This window comes from Tupaia chinensis, unplaced genomic scaffold (genome assembly GCF_000334495.1).
Source record: "Tupaia chinensis unplaced genomic scaffold, TupChi_1.0 Scaffold000274_1, whole genome shotgun sequence".
NCBI lineage: Eukaryota > Metazoa > Chordata > Mammalia > Scandentia > Tupaiidae > Tupaia > Tupaia belangeri.
In genome coordinates this window covers 1532487-1553921 of record NW_006159756.1, presented here as the reverse complement: position 1 = coordinate 1553921, position 21435 = coordinate 1532487, and the positions used below count along the sequence as shown (strand labels likewise).

The 21435-nt window shown below is 49.1% G+C and overlaps 1 protein-coding gene across 1 annotated transcript in view; it reads right to left on the bottom strand.

Annotated features, from left to right (window-relative positions):
- LOC102490606 (beta-galactosidase-1-like protein 2) overlaps positions 1-21435 on the bottom strand; it is a 55202-nt gene that overhangs the window by 17236 nt on the left and 16531 nt on the right. The window contains exons 2-8 of the mRNA XM_006149967.3: positions 19675-19872; positions 17679-17747; positions 17023-17118; positions 14458-14566; positions 8045-8137; positions 4540-4621; positions 92-162 (exon numbers count right to left, since the gene is read on the bottom strand). Of these exons, the coding sequence (XP_006150029.1) occupies positions 92-162; positions 4540-4621; positions 8045-8137; positions 14458-14566; positions 17023-17118; positions 17679-17747; positions 19675-19872 (718 nt within the window). The remainder of the gene's footprint in view (positions 1-91; positions 163-4539; positions 4622-8044; positions 8138-14457; positions 14567-17022; positions 17119-17678; positions 17748-19674; positions 19873-21435) is intronic.

Sequence of the window (21435 nt, the reverse complement as noted above, 5' to 3'; positions counted from 1 at the left end):
CATCAGCCCCCACAGCAGCACCTCTGTCCCCTTGCAGGCCTGTGGCCACATTGGCCGAGCAGGGCCAGCAGATTCCCTTGGGTGGACTCACCTGGGCATTCACGAGAAAGGTGTTGAGTAACTGCAGCTCGTGCTGTGACTGCAAGTTGATGGTGGCCAGTGCTGCGAAGGGAAGCAGGGAGGGGAAAGGACACTGCTCAGATCGGGAAGACCCTTCACAGTCTCGGACCAGCACAGCCGACACCCTGGATGCTGGTCCCCACGTCCAACTGGCAGGAGCCCCTCTGATGCCCAGAGACTGCTGGTCCCTCCCAGACATGCTACTGCTCAGCACAGGGTTGACGCTGCATGCTCACAAAGCACATGCCCCCGAGTGGCAGGGTTCCATGAGCAGAGCAGGCCTGCTGTTCATTGTTCCTAGGGGGGAGCCAGAGGATGGTCTTCACTCTGCACCCTAAGCACCCTATTCAGGGAATGAGCCAGACGAAGACTCCTGTTCTGTTTCTTAATGAGAACTGCCTTTCTATTCCACCTCATGATGTGTTCATTGAAAAATTTTAAGTGTTTGCAGTGACTTCCCATCAGCAAAACATCTGTTCAAGAAAGACCCGTGTTTGGCCAATGGCCACTGAGCATTCGACCTGCCCCAGCTGCAGAACGAGGCGCTCAGGCTTCCACCTGCTGTCTACCTGGACAGTCAACCAATGTGCGCGGGCCTTGTCCTGAGCTCCAGCGGGCCTAAGAGTAGGGGCTGAGCTGGCCCAGCAAGCTGGACGCCCTGACACCTCCTGCCATACATAAGCCCCTGATGATCAGAGAAGAGAGACAGTAACTGAGCCCCTGGGGGAGGGGAAACCTTGCCTCCAGGCCATCAGCAGAGTCGGGCTGCAAACCCAGGCCCATATGACCCAGGCCCATATGACACCGGCCCATTGTTCTGTGATGTCCCTGTCCCCCAGCAACCCATCAGGTGACACCCTACACCCAGGTACCTCCTTGCTTACAGGCAGAAACCCCCTGAAGACAAGAGACCCATCTGAAGGTGACCAGGTGATCTCAGAAGTCAGCGGGACGTGCATGGCTACTGGACATGAACACCTGTCTCCTGGCCTTCCCAGCACTTCCCTAACCTACAGATCAGGATGGAGGGTCGGCGGCCGAGGACAAGATGGAGAGAGAACATGCCAAGGCAGTCCTAGGGCACTGAGAAAGGATGGGGTGACGACAACGGATTTGGAAAGGGGAGGAAGTCACACCCTGCGCCTGTCCCCTTGAGGGGACCACATCTCTGCAAGAGCTAGACCCCGGCAGCTCCAGATGTGGAGAGCTTGGGATGAAAGGTGGGAGGGCAGACAGAAGCAGGGATCACAGCATCGGAACAAGCCGCTTCCCGCCTGCTCCTCCAGACACCCCCGAACACCTGCAGCGGGAAGCTGAAGCCTTCTTCTCTCCAACATGGGCATCTGTCCTCTCCCCTAGAAACAGCCACCACAGCCCGACTGCCCCGCAGAGAAAGACTCCTGTCAGCAGCCTCTCCCACGCCCAGAGCTGCTCAGGAAGCACTGGGAGATCAAGATGCTGGCTCAGAGACACAGAAGAACACGTTGGTAAACGACGCCAAGCCCATATGGAACACGGCCATGGTTTCCTGGGGACCTGCACAGGCTGGCACACGTGCCCACGACCCTGGCTGCTAGGAGGGCTAGGGGAACGTGGCGGGAGACCCTGGTGAGGATGCTTTGTTCTCTCTCACTCTCATATTGGAAATAAATTTTTTTAAATATTTAAAAGAGTCAGATAACTGATCACATTCCTTCACGTGGAAGATGGAGCAGAACAGGTGACAGGAAACAGCAAGCTGAACCAACAAAGGGAACAAATACGGCGTTAAAAAAAGGAAAATATTCTCAGAGACGCTAAGAGAGATAATATCCACTCAGACAGTATTCTGTGAAAAAAGGAATACATTCAAGAAATACGTGATTCGCGGGAACCAGCATTGGAGGGAAAATGTTGCAGAAGTCACCGAGAAAGCAGAACTCGAGGGTCAAAGCAGCAGAGACAGGAGCCTCGGAGGACGAATACGCAGGCCGACTGCACGCAGCCCAGGAACAGGTCGGAAAAGGGGCCACGCCTGTCAAGGACACGCGACCCGCCACCAGCGACGTGGCTGTGCCAATGCAGGCAGTCACTAAGTGCCATGACTGCAAACAGGCTCACACAAAGGACGTTTCTGACCAACACTACAATGCCAAGGACAGGGAGGGAATTCTAAAATGTTTAGGACCTGGGGGCGGGGGGCGGAGGTACACCGTACAGAAGGACCAGGACCAGAATGTCGCCGGATGCTAGAAGGTAGTGACTGGGGCCTTCATCCCGGGATTCAGGATGCCCGAGGGACCAGAGGCATCTCAGGCTGGAAGCTCTGCGTCAGCGCCCAGAGATGAGAGCCTGAGCGCGAGGTCCCCACAGCCACAGCAGGCCGCGGGGGAGAACTGCTGCGGACAAACATTTACTTAAGAGAAAAGGAAGGGGGAGGAAGGATAAGGAAAAAAACGAAGCAAACACATAAACCAAAACAGGAAAATTTCAGTGAAAGTGAAAACTAAGCACCCTGAAAAGCAGGTCAGTTGGCAAGTGGAGAATTCAGGCGCCGTACAGGAGCACGCAGACAGGCCGTACGAACCGACGGCACCGGCACAGATGTGACACCACCGGGCCTGGGGAGCAGCCACCCTGGCAGAAAGTGAGGATGGCAGAGAAAACGAGGCCACCTGCTGGACAGGAGGGCAGCTGGTAGAGTTTTAAAGCAATACATGCAGAATTCTGTGTAAATTATTTAGAAACAGGAAGGAAAACATCCCAAGAAAATGTTCACTTCTGGGGAATGGATGAGAGGCAGCAGCCCTGTGCTCCTCTGTCACACGTCCTATCCTTTCAGACCATGCTGTTGCACTACTGTTATTACCATTTATAATTAATTTTTTAAAAATCACTCCAGGCAGCAGGCGGCACCAAGGCCTCCGGAGGGGAGGACGCGCGCGCATAAGCAGGAGTCGCCTCTCCGCAGCCGCGGCCCCTCCCAGAGCCCTGGGACCAGCTCTCTGGGCGCAGCCATGGCAGACAGCGCCACCGTGTGGAAAGAGCAGGAAATTTTGCAGCATCTGGGTCTTGGCCTGCTTGGGGACAAGAGCCACCTCTGTTCATCCAAGCCTCCCTTGAGTGCCCACCCACGTGTCACTGCAGCAGGACGTGGAGATCAAAGCCCTATCGATGAGAACTCAGCCTTGGGGGGAAACGTGAAGAAGCAGAGTCCAGCCTGCAGGGCAGCAGAGCAGGCAGGTTGCAGGCGCTGGCAGAGGGTCCTCCACCCTCCAGGCCCCTGCTGTGTCTGGTGAGAGCTCAGCCCCACACCACAGGTGAAACCAGCCCCACCCAAGCCTGCTGGGGCAGGGAGACAGGCAAAGGCAGCCGGCTCGGGGAAACAGGGCTAGGAGAGCCAGGGTGCAATTCAAGGGTGTCAGAGCAAGTCTTGCTGGGAAGGTGACCTCCAAGAGCAGCTATGTGGGCCTCTGGACGACATCAAAGTCCCCAAGCCCAGGGAGGTCCTGCCTGGGAACAGCCAGGAGACCAAGAAGGTGGAAGAGTGTGGGCACGAAGGGGGGAGCAGGAGGCCAGCTTGTCTGGGCCCAGCAGCCACATGGGGAGACCCTCTGGGGTCATTCAGAGCTGCTGCTTCACTCGGGTGACAGGGACCTGGCGTGCAAGTGCAGGAACAAGACATTACCCGTTCAGGGCACGCCCAGGCTGCTGCTCTGAGGGAAATGGCGGAGGTGTCGATGAAGAAAGGGCGGTAAGGCCTAGCCGTGGTGGCCCAGGGCCAGGGCACTGCTGTGAGGTGCCGGAGCCATTTCGGAGGCCCTGGGCCCACCCACGATCCTGGCTGATGGGAGGCACGGGGTGGGGAGAGCAGGACATGACTGAGTCCTGTCAAGGATACCCACTAACCATGAAGGACAGAAAAGAATGTAAAAACAGGGAGATCAGTGGAAATGCGATTGTAATAATGCAAGTGAGAAATGACGGTTCATAGCTGAGGTGGTAGAGCATATGTGAATCCAGATTATTCCATTGCTAAAGCTACAGGTATGAAGGACATGTCAACGATGACTCAGGTGACAGGTGTACAGGGGAGAGACGCTGAGGACTACCGGGTTTGGGGCCTGTGCAGTTGGGGGAAACAGAGCTGCGATTTTCCAATGGAAGGAAGTCTGCAGCAGGGCGCAACCCGAGAGCGCGGCTAGTGACTGCGTGATCAGCAGGAGGGGAGGCCGTTACAGAGCAGGCTGTGCTGTGCTGGTCTCTGACACAGATCCCCAGCCCTCTGCACCCCGAGCTCCCAGCTCAGTGCCACACCCACAGGAGAAGGGCTGGCATGAGAGAGACTCCTGCCTAGGCCTCGACCCACCTGGGGAAGCATGCACAGCCCAGCTGGGAGAGCTGCCCACCCGCCCGCCTGCCTGGGCTCCGCACAAGTACCTCCAGGAACGACGCCCTTGCTCAGGCCATCCTTGTTGTCTGAAGTCAGGAGCAGCTCCACGATACCGCGGTCCTCCAGGGCCTGCAAGGGGTAGGGGCAAGGGGTCAGCTCTGTCCTCGGGGCTGGACAGTGGTCAGTGCTGTGGTAACACTCTCCAGGTTGACAGCAGGAGAAGGGACTCCTCGAGGCTCACCCACATAGGAAGGTTCTGGTTTGCATGTGGAAACCTCTGAATACACAGGCGCACCCATACCCAGGATCGGGACTGGCTGGAGCTGAGGACAGATCAGAGCATGAAGACCCTGGTGGGGGAGCCTGCCTCTTTGTCTCTGTCTCGGTCTCTTTCTGTCTCTGTCTCTCTCTTGCTCCCCAAAGAAAGAAACTTAAGAAAAAGAAAGAAAGAAAGAAAGAAAGAAAGAAAGAAAGAAAGAAAGAAAGAAAGAAAGAAAGAAAGAAAGAAAGAAAGAAAAAAAGTCCTGTCCTCGTTCCTCAGACCTTCTGCAGTTAGGATAGCCTAAACAGCAGGAGGGGAGACCAAACAACCATGACTTTCTCTGCAGAAAACAGAAATGCTGTCCTGTCTGCCTGCGCCGTATTTAGCAAAGCCCCAGTAACCCTGAATTGCAGTGGCAGCAGGGCGAACTGTCCAGCTCTGGCAGCCCCTGGTTGTTCCCAATGTGGCAAGGTGCCCAGCTTCACTGGGTCACTGCTCCTCAGAGGCTAGCTCAGGGGCACCTGCTGCCATGCTGTCACCTGGCAACTGCCTGCTGGGCTCCAGGGAGTGGGTCAGGCCCTTGGGACAACATCCCCATCTTCCCCTTCACCCACACCATGAGCAAAGAAGCCTGTCTCCACAGCGAGCTGGAGCAGGCTTGGGCAACAGCCAGGGCAAGGACGGCCTAGCTGGCCAAGCCCCTGCCCATAGCACACTGCCCATGCGCGGTGGAGTGGTAAGTGCTCCCTGGAGGGCGGGTTTCAGAGGAGGAGGGAGGGAAAGAATCACTGTGCTTGGCTGTTGCCCTCTGGTGGTAACAGAGCTCCCCACCACCATCCCCCCCACCCCCTGAGCACCTGACCCACACCGCCCTGCACTCCCAAGTCAGTGCTTGTCCTCAGGTGAAAAGAATCACTCATTACAGAGCCAATGAGAGAGCACAGGCCAGAGCCTGGGGTCTCGATATCCCAAAGGTTCCCATGGGGCCTGAACTCTCTTGAATGGCGTGGTGGTTAAGGTGCTGGACACTCCCACATGGCCAACCACGGTTTGAGTCCCAGACCTGGGGTCTTGCTTTCCACGGTTTGAGTCCCAGACCTGGTGTCTTGCTTTCTCACTTTCTCTTTCTGTATTTCTCTCTCTCTCTCTGGTCAAATTAAAAACAAATTAATGAATAAATAAAAGTAAATAAATAATTGTTTTAAAAAAAAGAAACCCCAGCCAGGAGGATTTCCCTATAATTTCACCCACAGATATTATGAAAAGATTATTTATTTCAACTTAATTCTTTTGGAAATTAGAGAAGCAGAGTATAACCAATGAGTGAAGAAAGCTCACGTCTCAGGCCAGCAGGTGGCGTAGTGGTTAAGGCGCTGGACTCCCACATGGCCGACCACAGTTTGAGTCCCGGACCTGTGGCTTGCTTTCTCTCTCTTTCTCTCTCTAGTCAAATTAAAGGGTGGTAATAGTGATAGTAAATAAAAAATAAATAATTCTTAAAAAAGAAAAAAGAAAGAAAGGAAGCTCATATTTCATTGCACATGTTGGTAAGAAGAGACCAGAAGGGGCAACCATTGTCAGGGATGATGGAAGCTGGAGAGTTTAATCTGTGAGGACAGGTGAGCTCACTCATTCCCCAATATTTAGCACTGACACTTCACTGTTCGTGGGCAACAGTTGGCTGACTCCCTACCATAAAGGGATCATTCCTATTTCTGAGTACGGCAGTGAGCCAAGCAGAGCGGGCCTTTGTGTCTGTTACCTCAAGGCAGCCTTAGAGGAAGGCCTGCTGCACCTGATGACATAAGGCCCAGAAAGGCAGGGGGCTTGCTCGAAGCCGCCCCACAGTGGCAGCATCCACATCTCTGCAACACTCCAGGAAAAGTTACGCAGCAGCTCATGAGGGGCTGCTCGAGAGCTTCAGGTCAACAGAGGGGGCGCTACTGCTTTCTGTCCACCTGTGTCACATGTGGGGACCTTTGCCAGACACCAGAGAAGCAGGGCCGAGTGGGCAGGTGGCCCTGGAAAGGCTGTGCTCCTGTCTTGCTGCTCAGTGGCGCTCTCTTTTGCAGCTAAGCACCAAGTAAACAACTGCTAGAAAAGCCCCAGGGCCCAGGAGACAGGCTGAGGGAGCTAGGTGTACCAGGAGAAGCTCTTGAACCCAATGCCTGGGAGGGGTCTTCCCAGGTAATTCCGACAAAGAGGAAGCTAGAGGTGTGCTCTCATCCAGACTGAGGTTGGACTTGAGGGTCACGACTGAGCTCTCCCGCTTTCCAGCCTGAGAGCCACCCTACCCGGACACGACCCCATCCCTTACTAAGAGGGCCTCCTGCGGGGACAAAGGGAGGAGAGAAGAGTGGATAAGAACCCACAAACTGGAGTGTTGGAGCCTCGGTCTCTATTCTGCAGGGAATGAAATCATTTCCGGATGGTAAGTTCATCGACGTGTGGTACCAGGCATCAAGGGCCAATGCAAAAGTCACTCGGCCTTAAATTAGGTGGTTCACTGAGGTCACTTGACAGTCCCTCCATACCTGCCATGGCCACTCTCCCTGGGACTCCAAAGCCAACGCCAGTGACTGCATCCAAGCCTCATTTAGTGATCATTTACTGCACACCTATGACAGTACCGAGCCACATGATCGCATGGTTCTCACAATTCCAAGAGCCAGACACATCTTAGCAGTCCCACTTTACAGAAGAAAAAGGGAAGTTCAAAAACAGTAAGGTGCTTGTTCGAGGACTCAGCTGCTAAGTGGCAGAAACGGGATCTGGGTATCAGCCTGGTCTTTTAAGAGTTACTCTAAGCCTGCCCTTGCCTCACCTGCCGTGTGTTTAATCGGTGCTTCTACTTAACCTCCCCAACATGCTGGACTCATGTGGCCAAGGACCACACCAGAGATCCTTATTTGATTAGCATGATATATGACCTGGGCATAGGATTTTCGAAAACTTCCTAGATAAAGTCAACGTGCTGCCAAGGCTGGGAATCACCACTTCAGGCAATGGAACACATACAGCCTTGCCCGGAAGTCTTCCCTGCTCATCGTCACTCAATAAATCAATTCCTTTATTCTCAGACCCTGCTGCATCATGTGGGTACTGCAATGCCCAATTAAAATCACCCTAAGGGAGTAGATAAGTGACAACCCTGTCAAATAAACCATGGAGAAAAGTTCACTAATTAAAATGGTGTTGGAAGATGTGATATTAATATGAGAAAATATTAGGCCCACCTGTCAAACCACAGCCCTGTGGAAGGAAAGCAAATAAAGAAATTAAGCTCTTACCTTCTTGACATAAGGCATATAAGCAGGGTCTTTGTTATAGGAACCATATTCATTCTCCACCTGCACAGCAATGATGGGTCCCCCATGCTTGTACTGGGGAGAAGAGATGAACAATCAGACTCCAAGTAGTGGAAACTATATTATTCAGCTTCACCACACCTGTCACCAATTACTAGCAACATCTACCACTTGAAAACAAAATGTCCAATACGTTCGGTATATCACTGAAAGAGACAACAGTAAGACAGTGGAGTGGAAGGCACCTCTACCGTGGAAACATCAAATAAACAAGTACAGATTGGCCAAAGTAACTTTTTAGGAGTTCTGGAAACCAGCAAAAGATCTAAGTAAACACATAACCACCCAATCAAGAAAAAGTCACATCCAACTTGGTAGAAAATTTTGTGATGTTTTTACTCACACTTGCCCTCCCTTCTGCTCAATATAGTTAGAAGGAAGTATCCCAATTCCCAGTACCCTCCTTCAGGATGGAAGGAGCAAAACGGAATTTGTATAATGCGCTGGCCTGCCCGTGGGCTACCCCTTGGACTGGTTTCTGTCTCATCTGACTTAGAGATCAACACAGTTTGAACTTTAGGCTGGAAAATGCAGAAATCAGTAGCGGATGCCACGGTGAGTGAAAACTCTCAGAGGACTATAAACGCATAGATGTTTAGGGACAAGGAACTATAAGGCTGAAACAGTAAGGCCCCAAGAAGAATCTGGGGTGGGGCTCTTTGGGAAATAAAGACTTTTAAAAACAACCAGAGAGAAGAGAGTATCTACACAGGTGTAGATAGAACACATGTCTAGAAAAGATCTGAGATCTTAAATCTTCACCATGAGCTGACTTCCAGGCTCAGTTGCCCACTAACTAGTGAAGATTTTTACTGCTAATCTTCAAAGACTGGGAGAGGTAACTGCTTTTCAAAAGCCTAAAGTTCAACAACAACAAAAATACAAAGCATACAAAGAACCAGAGAAATATGACTCATTCAAAGGAACAACATAAATCTCAAGGAAGTCACTGAATAAACACATTTAGCAGACTTACTAGAAAAAGACTTTAGGGACCAGCAGTTAGTGTAATGGCTATGTTGCTGGACTCCCACATAGTCGACCGTGGTTCAAGTCCCGGACCTGGTGGCTTAAACTCACACTGGGAGCGTGTGCATGCGAGAGGAGAATGGAGGAGAAGGGATTGCGGCATGACCATCCCCCCTGGGGGGTGATTTCTCGCTTTCTGTCTGTCTCTCTCTGTCTGTCTGGCAAGCGCACGTACCCTACAGCAAAACCTCTCAAAAAAAAAAAAAAAAAAGACTTTAAAACAACTGCTATACATATGCTCAGAAATAAAGTCAAAAAGAAAACTAAACCAGGAAAGTGATATATAAACAAAATGAGAATAGCAACAACAAAGAGATGGAAATTACAGTATCTTAACTGAAAAATTCACTGTAGGAGTTCAACAGTAGATTCAAATAGGTAGAAGAAAGAATAAGTAAACATAAAGATTAAGTCATTTGAAACTATTAAGTATGAGACCACAAAAAAAAAAAAAAAAAAAACAAAGAAGAAGAAGGATGAAATAATGGCTGAAAACTTCTCAAATTTAAGGAAAAACAGGGGTATGCAAAAGACACATTATAACCAATCTGTTCAAAGTCAAAGACAGATTCTTGAATAAAACAAGAGAAAAGGCACTCATTGTGTACAAGGGATTCTCAGTAGGACTCTCAGGAGTCCCTCAGCAGCAACTGTGTAGGCCAGCAGGCTGTAGGATGATACATTCAAATGCTGAGGGAAAATAAAAGTGTCAATCGAGAATTCTAAATCCAGAAAACCTTTTTCCAAAAACTGTAGAGAGGCTTGACTCTGTAGCACAACAGTAACATCCTGTCTGAGAGAAGATAGAGCCCACATAGTGACTATCGTTTGAATCCCTACCTGGTCAGTCTCAAACACGTGGGGCACACAAACAAGATTCAATGAGCTGGAGGATTGGAGGAAGAGAATTAGAGTGACTAATCCCTGTAAAGAGTACTTTTCTGATGAGTGCATGTGCACTATAACAAAAACATCGCTCTTAAAAAAAAAAAAAAAAAAAAAGGGAAAAATTAAGACTTTCTCAGAAAAAGGAAATTGAGGGAGTTCACTACAACTCGATCTATCCTATAAGAAATGACACAAGTTGAAATGAAAGAACAGTAACTCAGACATGTATTAGGGGACCAGCAGGTAGTATAGTGGTTAAGGCGCTGGACACTCCCACCTGGCCTACCACAGTTTGAGTCCTGGACCTGATGGCTTGCTTTCTCACTTTCCCTCTCTCTCTCACTCTTTCTTTCTCTGTGTGTGTCTCTCTCTGGTCAAATTAAAATAAATGAATGAATGAATAAAATTTTAAAAATAATTATTTTTAAAATGTATTAATACTAGACAGTAACTCAAAATATGTATTAAAATATGAAGCTCTCCAGTTAAAGAAAATGCATGAAGATATATATTAATATTGTAATTTTGTTTCAATACCACATTTATTTCCTATAAAATTTAAAAGACAAACACAAAAATAATTAAGTCTCTAAGTTTATAAAGATGTAATTTGTGATATCAATAAAATAAAGTGTATGTGATTAAAATTGTTATCAATTTAAGACAGAAGGTCATAACCTTAGGAGATTATATGTAATGTCATCATAGTCACAAAGAAAACATTTATAGAATGTACGTAAGATAAAATGAAAAGGAAACCACTATAAACACTACAAAAAGTCAACTAGACACAAAGGAAGGCAATAACAGAGGAAATGAGAGCCAAAACAACCTATAAGACACAGAAAACAACAAAATGGCAGAGGTAGGTACTTCTCTATAAGCAATTTAAATGTAAACAGATTAAACTCTCCAATCAAAAAAACATACATTGACAGAATGGATTAAAAAAAACAATATTCACCAATATTCTGTCTACAAGATACTCACTTTATATGTAAGGACACACAGAGGTGAAAATTGAAAGCATGAAAAATATATTCTATGCAAATAGTAACCAAAGAGATTGGGGTTGACCTCACTAATTTTAAATGCAACAGACTTTATGTCACAAAGGGAAAAAGGAACAAAGGAACAAAATATATATCATACACATACACAGACACACACACACACATATATATATATATGGTATATATATCAAAAGAAAAAAATATATATAAAATATAATATAGATAATGATCAGTGGGTCAATTCACCAAGAAGCTATAACAGTTATAAACATATATGTACCAAACACCAGAGCTCCATAGTATATGAACTGACAAAACTGAAGGGGAAAAACAGACAGCTTTACAATCATAGAATGTTCAAATTGCTACAGACATAGTGGATAAAGCAACCAGACCAAGAATCAATAAACACACCTATAGACCAAGTGGACCTAACAGACATATATGTAACACTCTTCTCCAAAACAGCACAATACAAAGACTCTTCTGAAAGGTCATGGGAACTGTATTTCATGAAAAAACTGACTGGATTTCAAAATGTTTTTCACCATAAACATATACTTCAATTCTATTTTCCCATAAACTTTTTGAAGTCTCCTAATACATATTTTTCTCATGGGTATGTGGAACTCACTCTAGAATAGACTATATGCTAGGCCACTAAAACAAGTCTTAATAAATTTAGAAGACTTGGAATTGAAGTACCTTTTCCAATCACAATAGAATGAAACTAGAAATCAACAGCAAAAGGAAAACTAGAACATTGACGAATATGTGGAAATTAAAAAGCACACTCTTAAATAACCAACAACTTAAAACAGAAATCACAAGAGAGGTTAGAAAATATGTTGAGACAAATGAAAATAAAAACAAACACAAGATGAAGTAACAGTAGTGTTCAGAAGGAAATTTAAGGCTATGAACACCTTTAAAAGACAAAATCTACAACCTAATGTTTATACCTTAAGGAACCAGAAAAAGGGAAACAAAGTAAATTCAATGGTAGCAGAGGGAAAGAAAGAATAAAAATGGAGCAGATTTTTTTAAATGGAGAATATAAAAATAAAAATTAACAACCAAAGGTGAGCTCTTAGTAAAGATAAAAAAAACTCATACACCTTTAACTAAATTGACTAAGGAAAAAAGAGAGAGAGAGAGGACAGGACCCATAGTGCAGAGGGTAAGCACTGTACAAAGAAACCTGGATCCCATATGGCTGACCAGGGCTCGAGTCCTGGCCCAAGTAGCTTTAAATACATACTGGGCACACATGCACATTGTGCTCAGGATCCTAACGGGATAGAAAAATGGAAGGAAAAAAAAATTGTAGTGACCAGGCCCCACGGCAGGTGGGGGGTAGTATTCTCTCTCTCTCTGTGTCTCTCAAATGCACACATGCCCTCTGCATGAAAATAAAAGGAAAAAAAAAAAGAGAGAAGACTCAACTAAGACAAGGAACGGAATAGGGGATACTATAGCTGATCTTACAGAAATAAAGGGATTATAAGAGAGGAATATGAACATTATACACCAACAAATTAAATAACTTAGCAAAACAGATGGAAAGACTTCAAGAAGCTGGCTGACTACACTCTGGAAGAGGGCTTTGTCCTGGACCCAACCATGCTAGCACCTGACCTTGGACTTCCAGTCTCTAGAACTGTGAGAAATCAACCAGTTTATGACTCTAGTCAGTCTATGGCTCTTAGTTCTCGCACATGGACTAAGATGGTGGCAACAGATACTGCACAAGAATGTGAATATGCTTAATGTCGCTATACCATATGCTCAAGAATGGTTAAAATAATACACTTTGTTACGCATATTTTACAACAACAAAAATTATGTTCTACTCCCACCCCTCCCCCCCAAAAAAAACAAGCTTAGATATGACACTTCCATGTCTAAGTGTGCCTCTGAGCTACATTCCCAGAATGATCTTCCCTACTGCCCCCTCCCTATCTCCACCACCCAGCCTACTGCTACAAGCTGCTGAATCATCTCCGTAAACCCATCTTCCTTGCAAGCATCAAGGCTAATCCTGCTCTAAGCTTCTGGCTTCATTCATGATCAGGGCTGCCAGATTTAGTACACAAAACTACAGGACACCTAGTTAAATTTGAATTCATAGGGCCAGCAGGTGGAGTGGTGGTTAAGGACGCTATACTCCCACATAGCCGATTACAGTTCAAGTCCCAGACCCAGAGGCTTGCTTTCTCTCTTTCTCTCTCTCTCTTTTTCTCTCTCCCTCCCTCTCTGATCAAATTTTAAAAAGAAAGAAATATTCTTTAAAAGAATTTTTAATTTATTTTTTATTTTAATAAAAAATTTAAATTTTTTTTCAAAATTTTATTTAAATTTTGAATTTATTTTAATTCTTTTATATAGACAAAGAATCATTTTTAGTGTAAGTATGGCCCATGTAATATTTGGGACATATTTATACTAAAAAGATTATTCCCTGCTTAGTTGAAATTTAAATTCAACTGGGCATCCTGTATTTTACCTGGTAGTTTCTGATTTCTGAGTGCTGTGGATATTCCAGACCATTGACTTGAGAGCAATGATTTCCTGATGTACTAACTTCTCAAGCGTCACTCTCCTTGGTTTTACAGAAGCAACTGGGTTTATTATTCCCATTCCTGCGTTTTTATTGTTTCCAATTATTCCATAAAATGTTTAGATACTTTCCCCCTCAAAATCCACTTAACACACGTTTTTTTGGTAGTAGAGGGAAGTGCCTTGAAAAGCCATTGAGTAGAATTTTATAATTTCAAAGAATCCTGCTAATTTTTTGTTTGTTTGTTTTTGAGAAGTTTTTGCTATAGGATGTGGGCACTCACCAGAAAGACAGAGATACAGGAAGTGAGAAATCCCCCGCCAGTGAGGATGGCCATGCCACAATCCCTTCTCCTCCATTCTCCTCTTGAAATCTTGGCACGCACGTACGCACACCAGGTGTGAGTTTAAACCACTGTCGACTATGTGAGAGTCCAGCAATGTAACCATTATGCCATCTGCTGGTCCCCTAGAATCCTGCTAATTTTCAGGAAAGGCCTAGACACATGTGCTCCTTGTCACAGAACTAAGCCACTGCGCTACTGGAACCCAGAGAGTGGCTGTTTTCAGTTTGCAAGACCTCCCCCTCTACCCATGAGGGGCTCCATTCTGGCACCATCCGGAGCAATGTGGCCCTTACCTGCCAGGCCTTTCAGCCCAGTGACACCTGGGACAACCCTGAAATGCAAAGATCTTCCCCAAGATAACTACTGTGAGCCCCACCAATGACAAGTCTCAGGCACTAAGGAAGAGCATGTTCCTGTGTTGCAAACAGGTGACTAGGATTATCGATTATCTATTAGGAAGATGAGAGAAACATTGAAGAACGAGGCTGTCTGCTTTTACCTGCAGTGGCACCACCCTGGACATCAGGTGATCAAAATAGAGGTCCACGGCTTCAGTGAAGCCCTTGTAAGTTGTCCTCAGCCGCATGCCAGGATCTTGGAGCAGCCAGCTTGAGTGGAGGGGAGGGAGGAGAGGGAGGCATTAGTGGCAAGGTCTGTGGGTTTGCTTCAGGCAGGCCGACGGTGCAGTGAGATGGAAGCAGATGGCTCAGAAAGGAGTTGCAACCAGGACCAGCTAGTCATTCCTACCCACCTCCTCCTCCACTCAGCCAGGAAGTTCAGAGGTTGGGCCAAATGACCAGGAGAAAGTGGCCAAGACTCTAGCCCCCACTCCTCACGACGTCCCTACCCAGGGACATGGCCTGGGTCTTTTTCCAGTTGCATGGCTGCAGGTCCTTGCTACCAGGCAGAGAGAAACACTTTCACAGACTTGGGGCCCAGTTCTCAGGCATTTGCTCTACGATCCTGTTACAAGAGCTGAAGCCCAGAGGCTTAGGAACGGCAGGGTTGGAGAAGGACACAGACACGGCCTTCTAGTGCCACCCAGCAAATGAGCCTGCATGCCACCACGCCAGCTGACTGCAGGCTGGCAGCCTCACTTGCGTTCTCCATGGCAGCCACGCGGAGCCCAGCCAGGGGGAGGTGCCTGTGAGCGAGAAGACGGATTCGATTCCAGGCCCAGGCACTGGCACCGAGATGGTGCCCCTGGACTCACAGGGAAAGTCCTAGGCTGGCTCTCCGAGGCCTCCCCAAGCACACCGGGTGCAAGCATGTGCCTGTGACCTGCCCAGCAGGGCCTGGGGGTGCACTGCGGAAGGAGAATTCCACTGGGGTTCCTCTCTCCCTCCCCCAGTATTTCTCTCTCAGAAGAAAGAAATTCACTTAGAAGACGGAATATGGAATAAAAGAAGGAGGAGCCTTTCTCCAGCCTGTAAGTCGGGATCTCAGATTCCCCGAAGGAACACAGCATCCGGCGCTAGCGCCAGAGCCAGAGCCGAGATTTCCGTCTCACTCGGAGTTCTGAGAAAACATGTTTTCTAATGAAGAGCTCAGAGGCTTTCTTGCCCTGACTGGGAAGGGTTGCACAAGGTCAGAAAATTATCGATTTGTGATGGTAAAAAAAGACAAAAAAGAGGAGACAGCAGTTTCCCATAGACGAACCACCACCTTCCGTCTCACATCAGACTGGTTGGGGAAGACCCCAGTACCCAGGGCGTGCCCCACACCCCATGGCAGGCAGGTGCCTCCAGGAAGGTCTGACAGCTAGTGCTCCCTGCTGCTTCTAATTTCAGGCTGTTAAACCCCATGTGCCCAGCTGAGCCGCAGGAAATCGCTGAGCACAGCACACGGATGTCTAATCCGCGGGCAGGGGCAGGCTGCCCTGGCTGCCCTCACAGCCTTACCAAGGACGCTGTGCCAGGCTGAGCAACACAAAGAGGGGGCCTGGGGAGGGGAGAAAAGGAGGTGAAGACAGAAGCTGTGCCCAGGGGAAGGGTGGGTGGTGCTAAAAAGGAGGGAGAAAAGGGCTGAGTGGTGGTTAAGGCACTGGACTCCCACACAGCTGACTGCAGTTCAAGTCCTGGATCTGGTGGCTTGCTTTCTCACTTTCTCTCTTTCTCTCACTCTCTGGTCAAATTAAAAAATAATAATTAATAACATTAAATAAATATCAAGTTGTCAGAAAAGTCATGACATATTTTTCCTATGTTTTTCTATACAAAAAGGCATTATGACATTTTTGACAACCTAAAAATAAAAAAAGAAAGGAGGGAGGAAGAAGCCCGGGCTTGGTGCCTTGCTGTGGGGACAGGCCAGTCCCCTGAGACCGCATAGAAAAAAGAATGGCCTGTGGGGACAGGCCAGTCCCCTGAGACCGCATAGAAAACAGATTGGCCTCTTCCCCTCTCCGGGCATCCAGGGGTGGGGCCTGGGTCTAACTGCCTGGTTCAGTGTGAGGACAGGGAAGCTTATGCTTATTAAAATGACAAAATGCTTGTGCTAAAAAATAATGGCAGTAATGACAAGGACAGGAATGCATGTTGTCCCAGCTGACTCCGGTCCAGAGCTCTCCCCTGAACCCCAGAATGCCTTGTGATCTCAGTCGCTGTACATCCAAGAGAATACATCAGGGCTGAGGTTCGAGGAGAAACAGTAACAGCAGCTTCTCTGATCAGTCAAAATACCTGCACTTTACAGAAATGCCTGGCAGCAGCCCTAAGGAACAGATAGGGCAGGTGTGGTGCTTCCCATTTTGGAGAGAGGATGTGAGGTCCGGAGCAGATAAGGGGCCTTCCGGGTCTCTCTACACAGCAGAAACTGAGGAATGAGATACCTCAAACGGGCCAACCTCCCTCCTCTTCCTGCCATGGAGCACAGTCCACACGGGACTTAAGGGATCAGGAACTGCAACACTGTTCGAAATGATCCCCCTTGGATGAAAAGGAATCCAATGCGCAGTGGAAAGTGAACTTTAAAAGCAAAACTAATCTACATCTCCGAGGATTGTGCACACAGATTAGCTTACAGGCTCCTCCAGCCTCCTGGAGCCCCACACAGCCCCACGTACCTGGGCAAGCCCCCGAGGTCGATCTCGCTGCAGACGTAGGGGCCTGGACGCAGGATCACCCACAGCCCCAGCTCCGCAGCAAGCAGGATGAAGGCCCTGGGGAGGAGCCCACGTCAGTGCCTCTCATGGGGTGCAGAGCAAGGCCGGTGGGGAGGCAGCCCCCACACACCGCAGGGGGGGTGAGCTGCCTGACCCGTCCTCACTTCCTCTCCCACCCAGGGAGACTGGGGTGCAAGGAAGGCCCAGCCACCCGGAAGAGCAGGGGATCCCTCCACCAGGTCAGAGGCAGGGCTCTAGTGTTGGGGCTATCTCGGTAGCCCATTGGGGGCCTGGGCGGGAGGGCATCAGACAGAGTCCAGGGGTCCTCATAGCAAGCCTGGCCCCAACAGCCTTGCTAAACCAGGTGACCAGACCGGACCCAACTGCAACGTCCAGTGTGGGTGGGCTCTTGGCTCCCTGGGGTGTCATGAGGAGGTGGGGCCTAGGGCACTGGCCTGGCCCCTCTGGAAGGCAAGTCAGAGCTGGGAGCCTGTCCCAGACTGAGAACAAGGCCTCAGACCCCAGCCCTCTCTGGCTCCCCCTGGCTCCTAATCAACCCCAAGGGACCACCTCTGCCTCCACCCCAACCAGGTCACAGAAGCCACCATGCCACATACTCCAGGTCCAGGTTCCCAGAGAAGTCAAATTTGCCTCTTTCTGGCTCATGGAGATTCCACGGGACATAGCTGGAAGAGAAAGGGATAATTACAGGCATGAGCTTGTCATTTATCCTACTTCAGCTCCCAGGTGACCTGCATGCCTGAACCCACTGTGCTTGCTGACGGCCTGTCTCTTTTCTTTTTTCTTCTTTTTAATGTTTCTACCATAGGTGTGTGCACTTATGCTTGCCAAAGAAGGAGAGAGAGAGACAGCGAAAGTGAGAAATCACCCCCCAGGGGGGTATGGCCATACCGCAATCCCTTCTCCTCCTGGAATTTTGGGTACGCATACCCAACATGATTTTCAAGCCACCAGGTCTGGGACTTGGACCACGGTGGCCTGTAGGAGTCTGGCATCTAAACTACCACACCACCTGCTAACCCAAGATGTGTTTCTTAATCGCTGCAGAACTGGACAAAGGACTAACTGAGCAGACCGAGGAACTGTGGAGAACCCAGGACAAGCCTCCGGGAACTAATGTCCTTTAGGAGAAGGGAGAGAAGGTCAGGGTGCAGTCAAATGTCAGGCCAAGGACCCAAGGTCAGCTTGCCACCCCCACCCCTCACCAGACAAGAAGTAACTTCTTCAGAAAAACAGTTCAAAGCAGGGGAAGAGGAAACCTCTGTGGCCAGCCCTACTTGGACGGGCGCATCCAGAATTTCTCAACTCGTAACACAAGGAGGTTCTAACTCGAAAGGGAAAGGGAGGGGCTGAACGCTGTGCAGTGGTGGGAAACGGTCTTTGAAAGGCAGACCCACGTGGGAAAGTTCCAGTTTCACTTCTGGAGACCTCCCTGAACTGACCAGGCATGCCTGTGGCTAGCTGAAGCCAGGGCTGGATCAGAGCATGGGGACCCTATAGAGTTTTCTCTCTCTCTCTTACTATCTATCATGCTCACGGAAGAAAGAATAAATAAACTGTCATTTCTTTGTATATAAAAAATAGAGAAGATAAAGAACCCAAGTAACCTCTTGAGAGCCCAGACTGAGAGGCAGAGGGTAAGATTTAGGTTTGACCATGGTGATGACAGCTGTTCTCCCTGACTCCCCCACCGCCGGCTTCTTGCTCCTGTCCAGCTGCAAAGAATAGTCCAGGTGAAGAGAAGGCAGGCCTTCTGGCTTCCGGAGCAGACTGGAGAGCTCCATGTTGAAGGGACCATGGGTTGCCCTGCTTCTGAGGCAGGCGGCTTACCCAGCAGGATTCCCGCAACCTTCAGGAGTCCTTTCTGGGAAGTTGCACACATTCGTTTCAACAAAGCTGTCACAGCTCAGAACATTCCTGTAACTCTTTTAGGAACTGTCTTCAAAGCCAGTTCATAAACCACCCAAGAAAATCCATCTCTTTGATTTGTATTGCATAGTTTTGCCTGAAAATGGAATAGCGCAGCCGGATAACCCACTTTATTTCGTAGACTTGCAGCCAAATATCTGTTGGAAACTTTGAAAAATAGGTCTGCAAAAAGATCAAGATTTTCCACAACCGAGTCTATCTTTAAATGATGCGCACACTCAACTTTTACGGCAGACCTGCCACGTGCTAATCATCACGCCAGGTGCCACAGAACAGCACAGCCTTCTGCGAGGTTCAAAAGGAGAAAGCTGGAAGCCCCCAGCCGGCTTCTGCAGGAGCTGCTCTGAGAAAGGTTGCGCTCCTCTGGTTTAAAGGGGCAGGGACGGGAGGCTCCGCCATCGCCAGATCACCTCCGACCCCACACTCGCCTCCCTCGCCACACTCTCACGCAGCATCACTCACCCCCAAATTTCCTTTAGCCCCTATCTGCATTTCCCATGCACAGTAACAGGAGTTCTGCAGGACAAGGAGGAAGGGAGAGTCTTTCCCTCAGACCTAGCAGAGGGCTTGGGCTGGTTCCTCTTTTAACTCTACCTCAGGCAGACACGGGGATCCCCTACCTGGCAGCCAGGCCTGCAGGTGGGGTATGGGCGTGGCACTTACGTAGTAAGGGTGTTCATGCCACAGGCTTTCATCTTCAGCAGGCGGTCCCTCCAGTATTCCTTGGGCACCCGGAAATAGTGGATGGAGCCCCCGAAGATCCAGAAGGTGGAGTCCTCTAGCATGAAGTTTTGGCCTTTGGCCTGCAGCCCTAACTGCCGCTGTCGCAGCCACAAGGGGATCAGAGCACTCCAGTCCAACCTGGAGAAAGAAAGCCCAGTTACGAGGCCTTGAACCTCAGGCCAGCCATGTGCAGGGGTGCAGAGAGGAGGGCGGCTTCCACACTGCTGCAAGGCCCTCAGAGTTTCTTCGTAAAGAGGGTCTGCCTCCAGGGAATCATAAAAAGCTCCCACCCTCCAACTTGGCCAAGCTTGGAGGGGGTCTTTCCCCTGCACCACCGACTCGGCCGGCCCCACCACCGGGGAAGAGCCAGCTGTGGCCGCAGTCAGGTACACGACAGACACAAGGTTCAACATGAAGATGTGTGCGCTAGAGGACAGAGGATGACGAGGGTCATGCTACTTGGGAAGGCACTGGGGACTCAGAGCAGGTGCAGCACGCAGGCTCCCGCGTGGCCAGCTCCTCCAGGCTGTCTGACTACACAGCCACGCAGCCGCTACTGCACACAGTACCTCCGGGAGCCCTCCCAGTCACAGCTGCTGGCCTCAAGGTGCAGGTACCTGGAAAAAGGCATCCGGGTTAAACAGCATCCACTCATCACGCTCGGCCAGATTTCCGGGTCTCAGTTATTTTTAAGTGGGCAAGGAACAACCCATGTCCCACCCAGGACAATGTCCTAATCAGTAAGCAAACGCCACTTGGCATCTCCCTCCGGCTGGCTGAGTAGAGCCCCACGGATTGATCCCATGACTCCACACTGCTAGATCCACGCCCCCATCCCCTTGTCCACTTGGGCTCCTGGAGGCCATGAGACAAAGCCAGTGAGAGAAGCAGGGCAGCCAGAAACGTCCAGCCAGACGTTAAGGAAAGGTGGAGCGGGAAACCAGAGCTTGAACCTGATGCAAAAGCTCATTTTAGTTGGTGCCTTTCCCTCACTGCAGCTCCAGACACCAGAGGGCACACGGACACCAGAGGGCACAGGGAAGGGCTCCCTTGTGTGGAGAAACTCTCCACACTGCAGGTATGCGAAGGAGGATGGGGGGAGGAGGCGGAAGGAGGCCCCACCATCACTGAACACTGGGAAGTTTATGCAGGCGAAGCCCGCTCAGCTGGTGGGCAATGAAAATTCCGCCCACCTATTCCTTTCAACTTCTCCCGGCCCCAGGCCTCAGCACTCTGAAGTCACAGGACTTCATTCGGCTCTGCTATGTCATGGTCGAAATAGTCCTTTGGGGGCAACCTGGGAAGGGAATCACCACTTCTTTCTTTCTCTAAAGAGAAAGTTCCATGTTCCAATGAGGGACTTACAAATGACATTTTAGGGCATGGTTCTTCCAAAGGACCACCCACATGGGAGGGGAAAAGTAAAACTGGCATTGGGGGCAGAAAGATCTCGGAGTGACTCCTGACCCTACTGTGGTGACTGTCACCTTGGGTGAGTGGCATCAATTTCTTCTGTGAAATGGAGCTTCTGCCCCTCGGCTCAGAGGCTGTTAGTAGGGTCAGATAGAAATACGATGTGTTAGGATGTACAATAAAAACGTCTTATCACTATTAGAAATCAATTGACTTTAGCAAGCTTTTGCATATGCAAGAACAGCCTCAGCAGGTTTTATATCCCTAATAAAGAATAATCCCACTCTT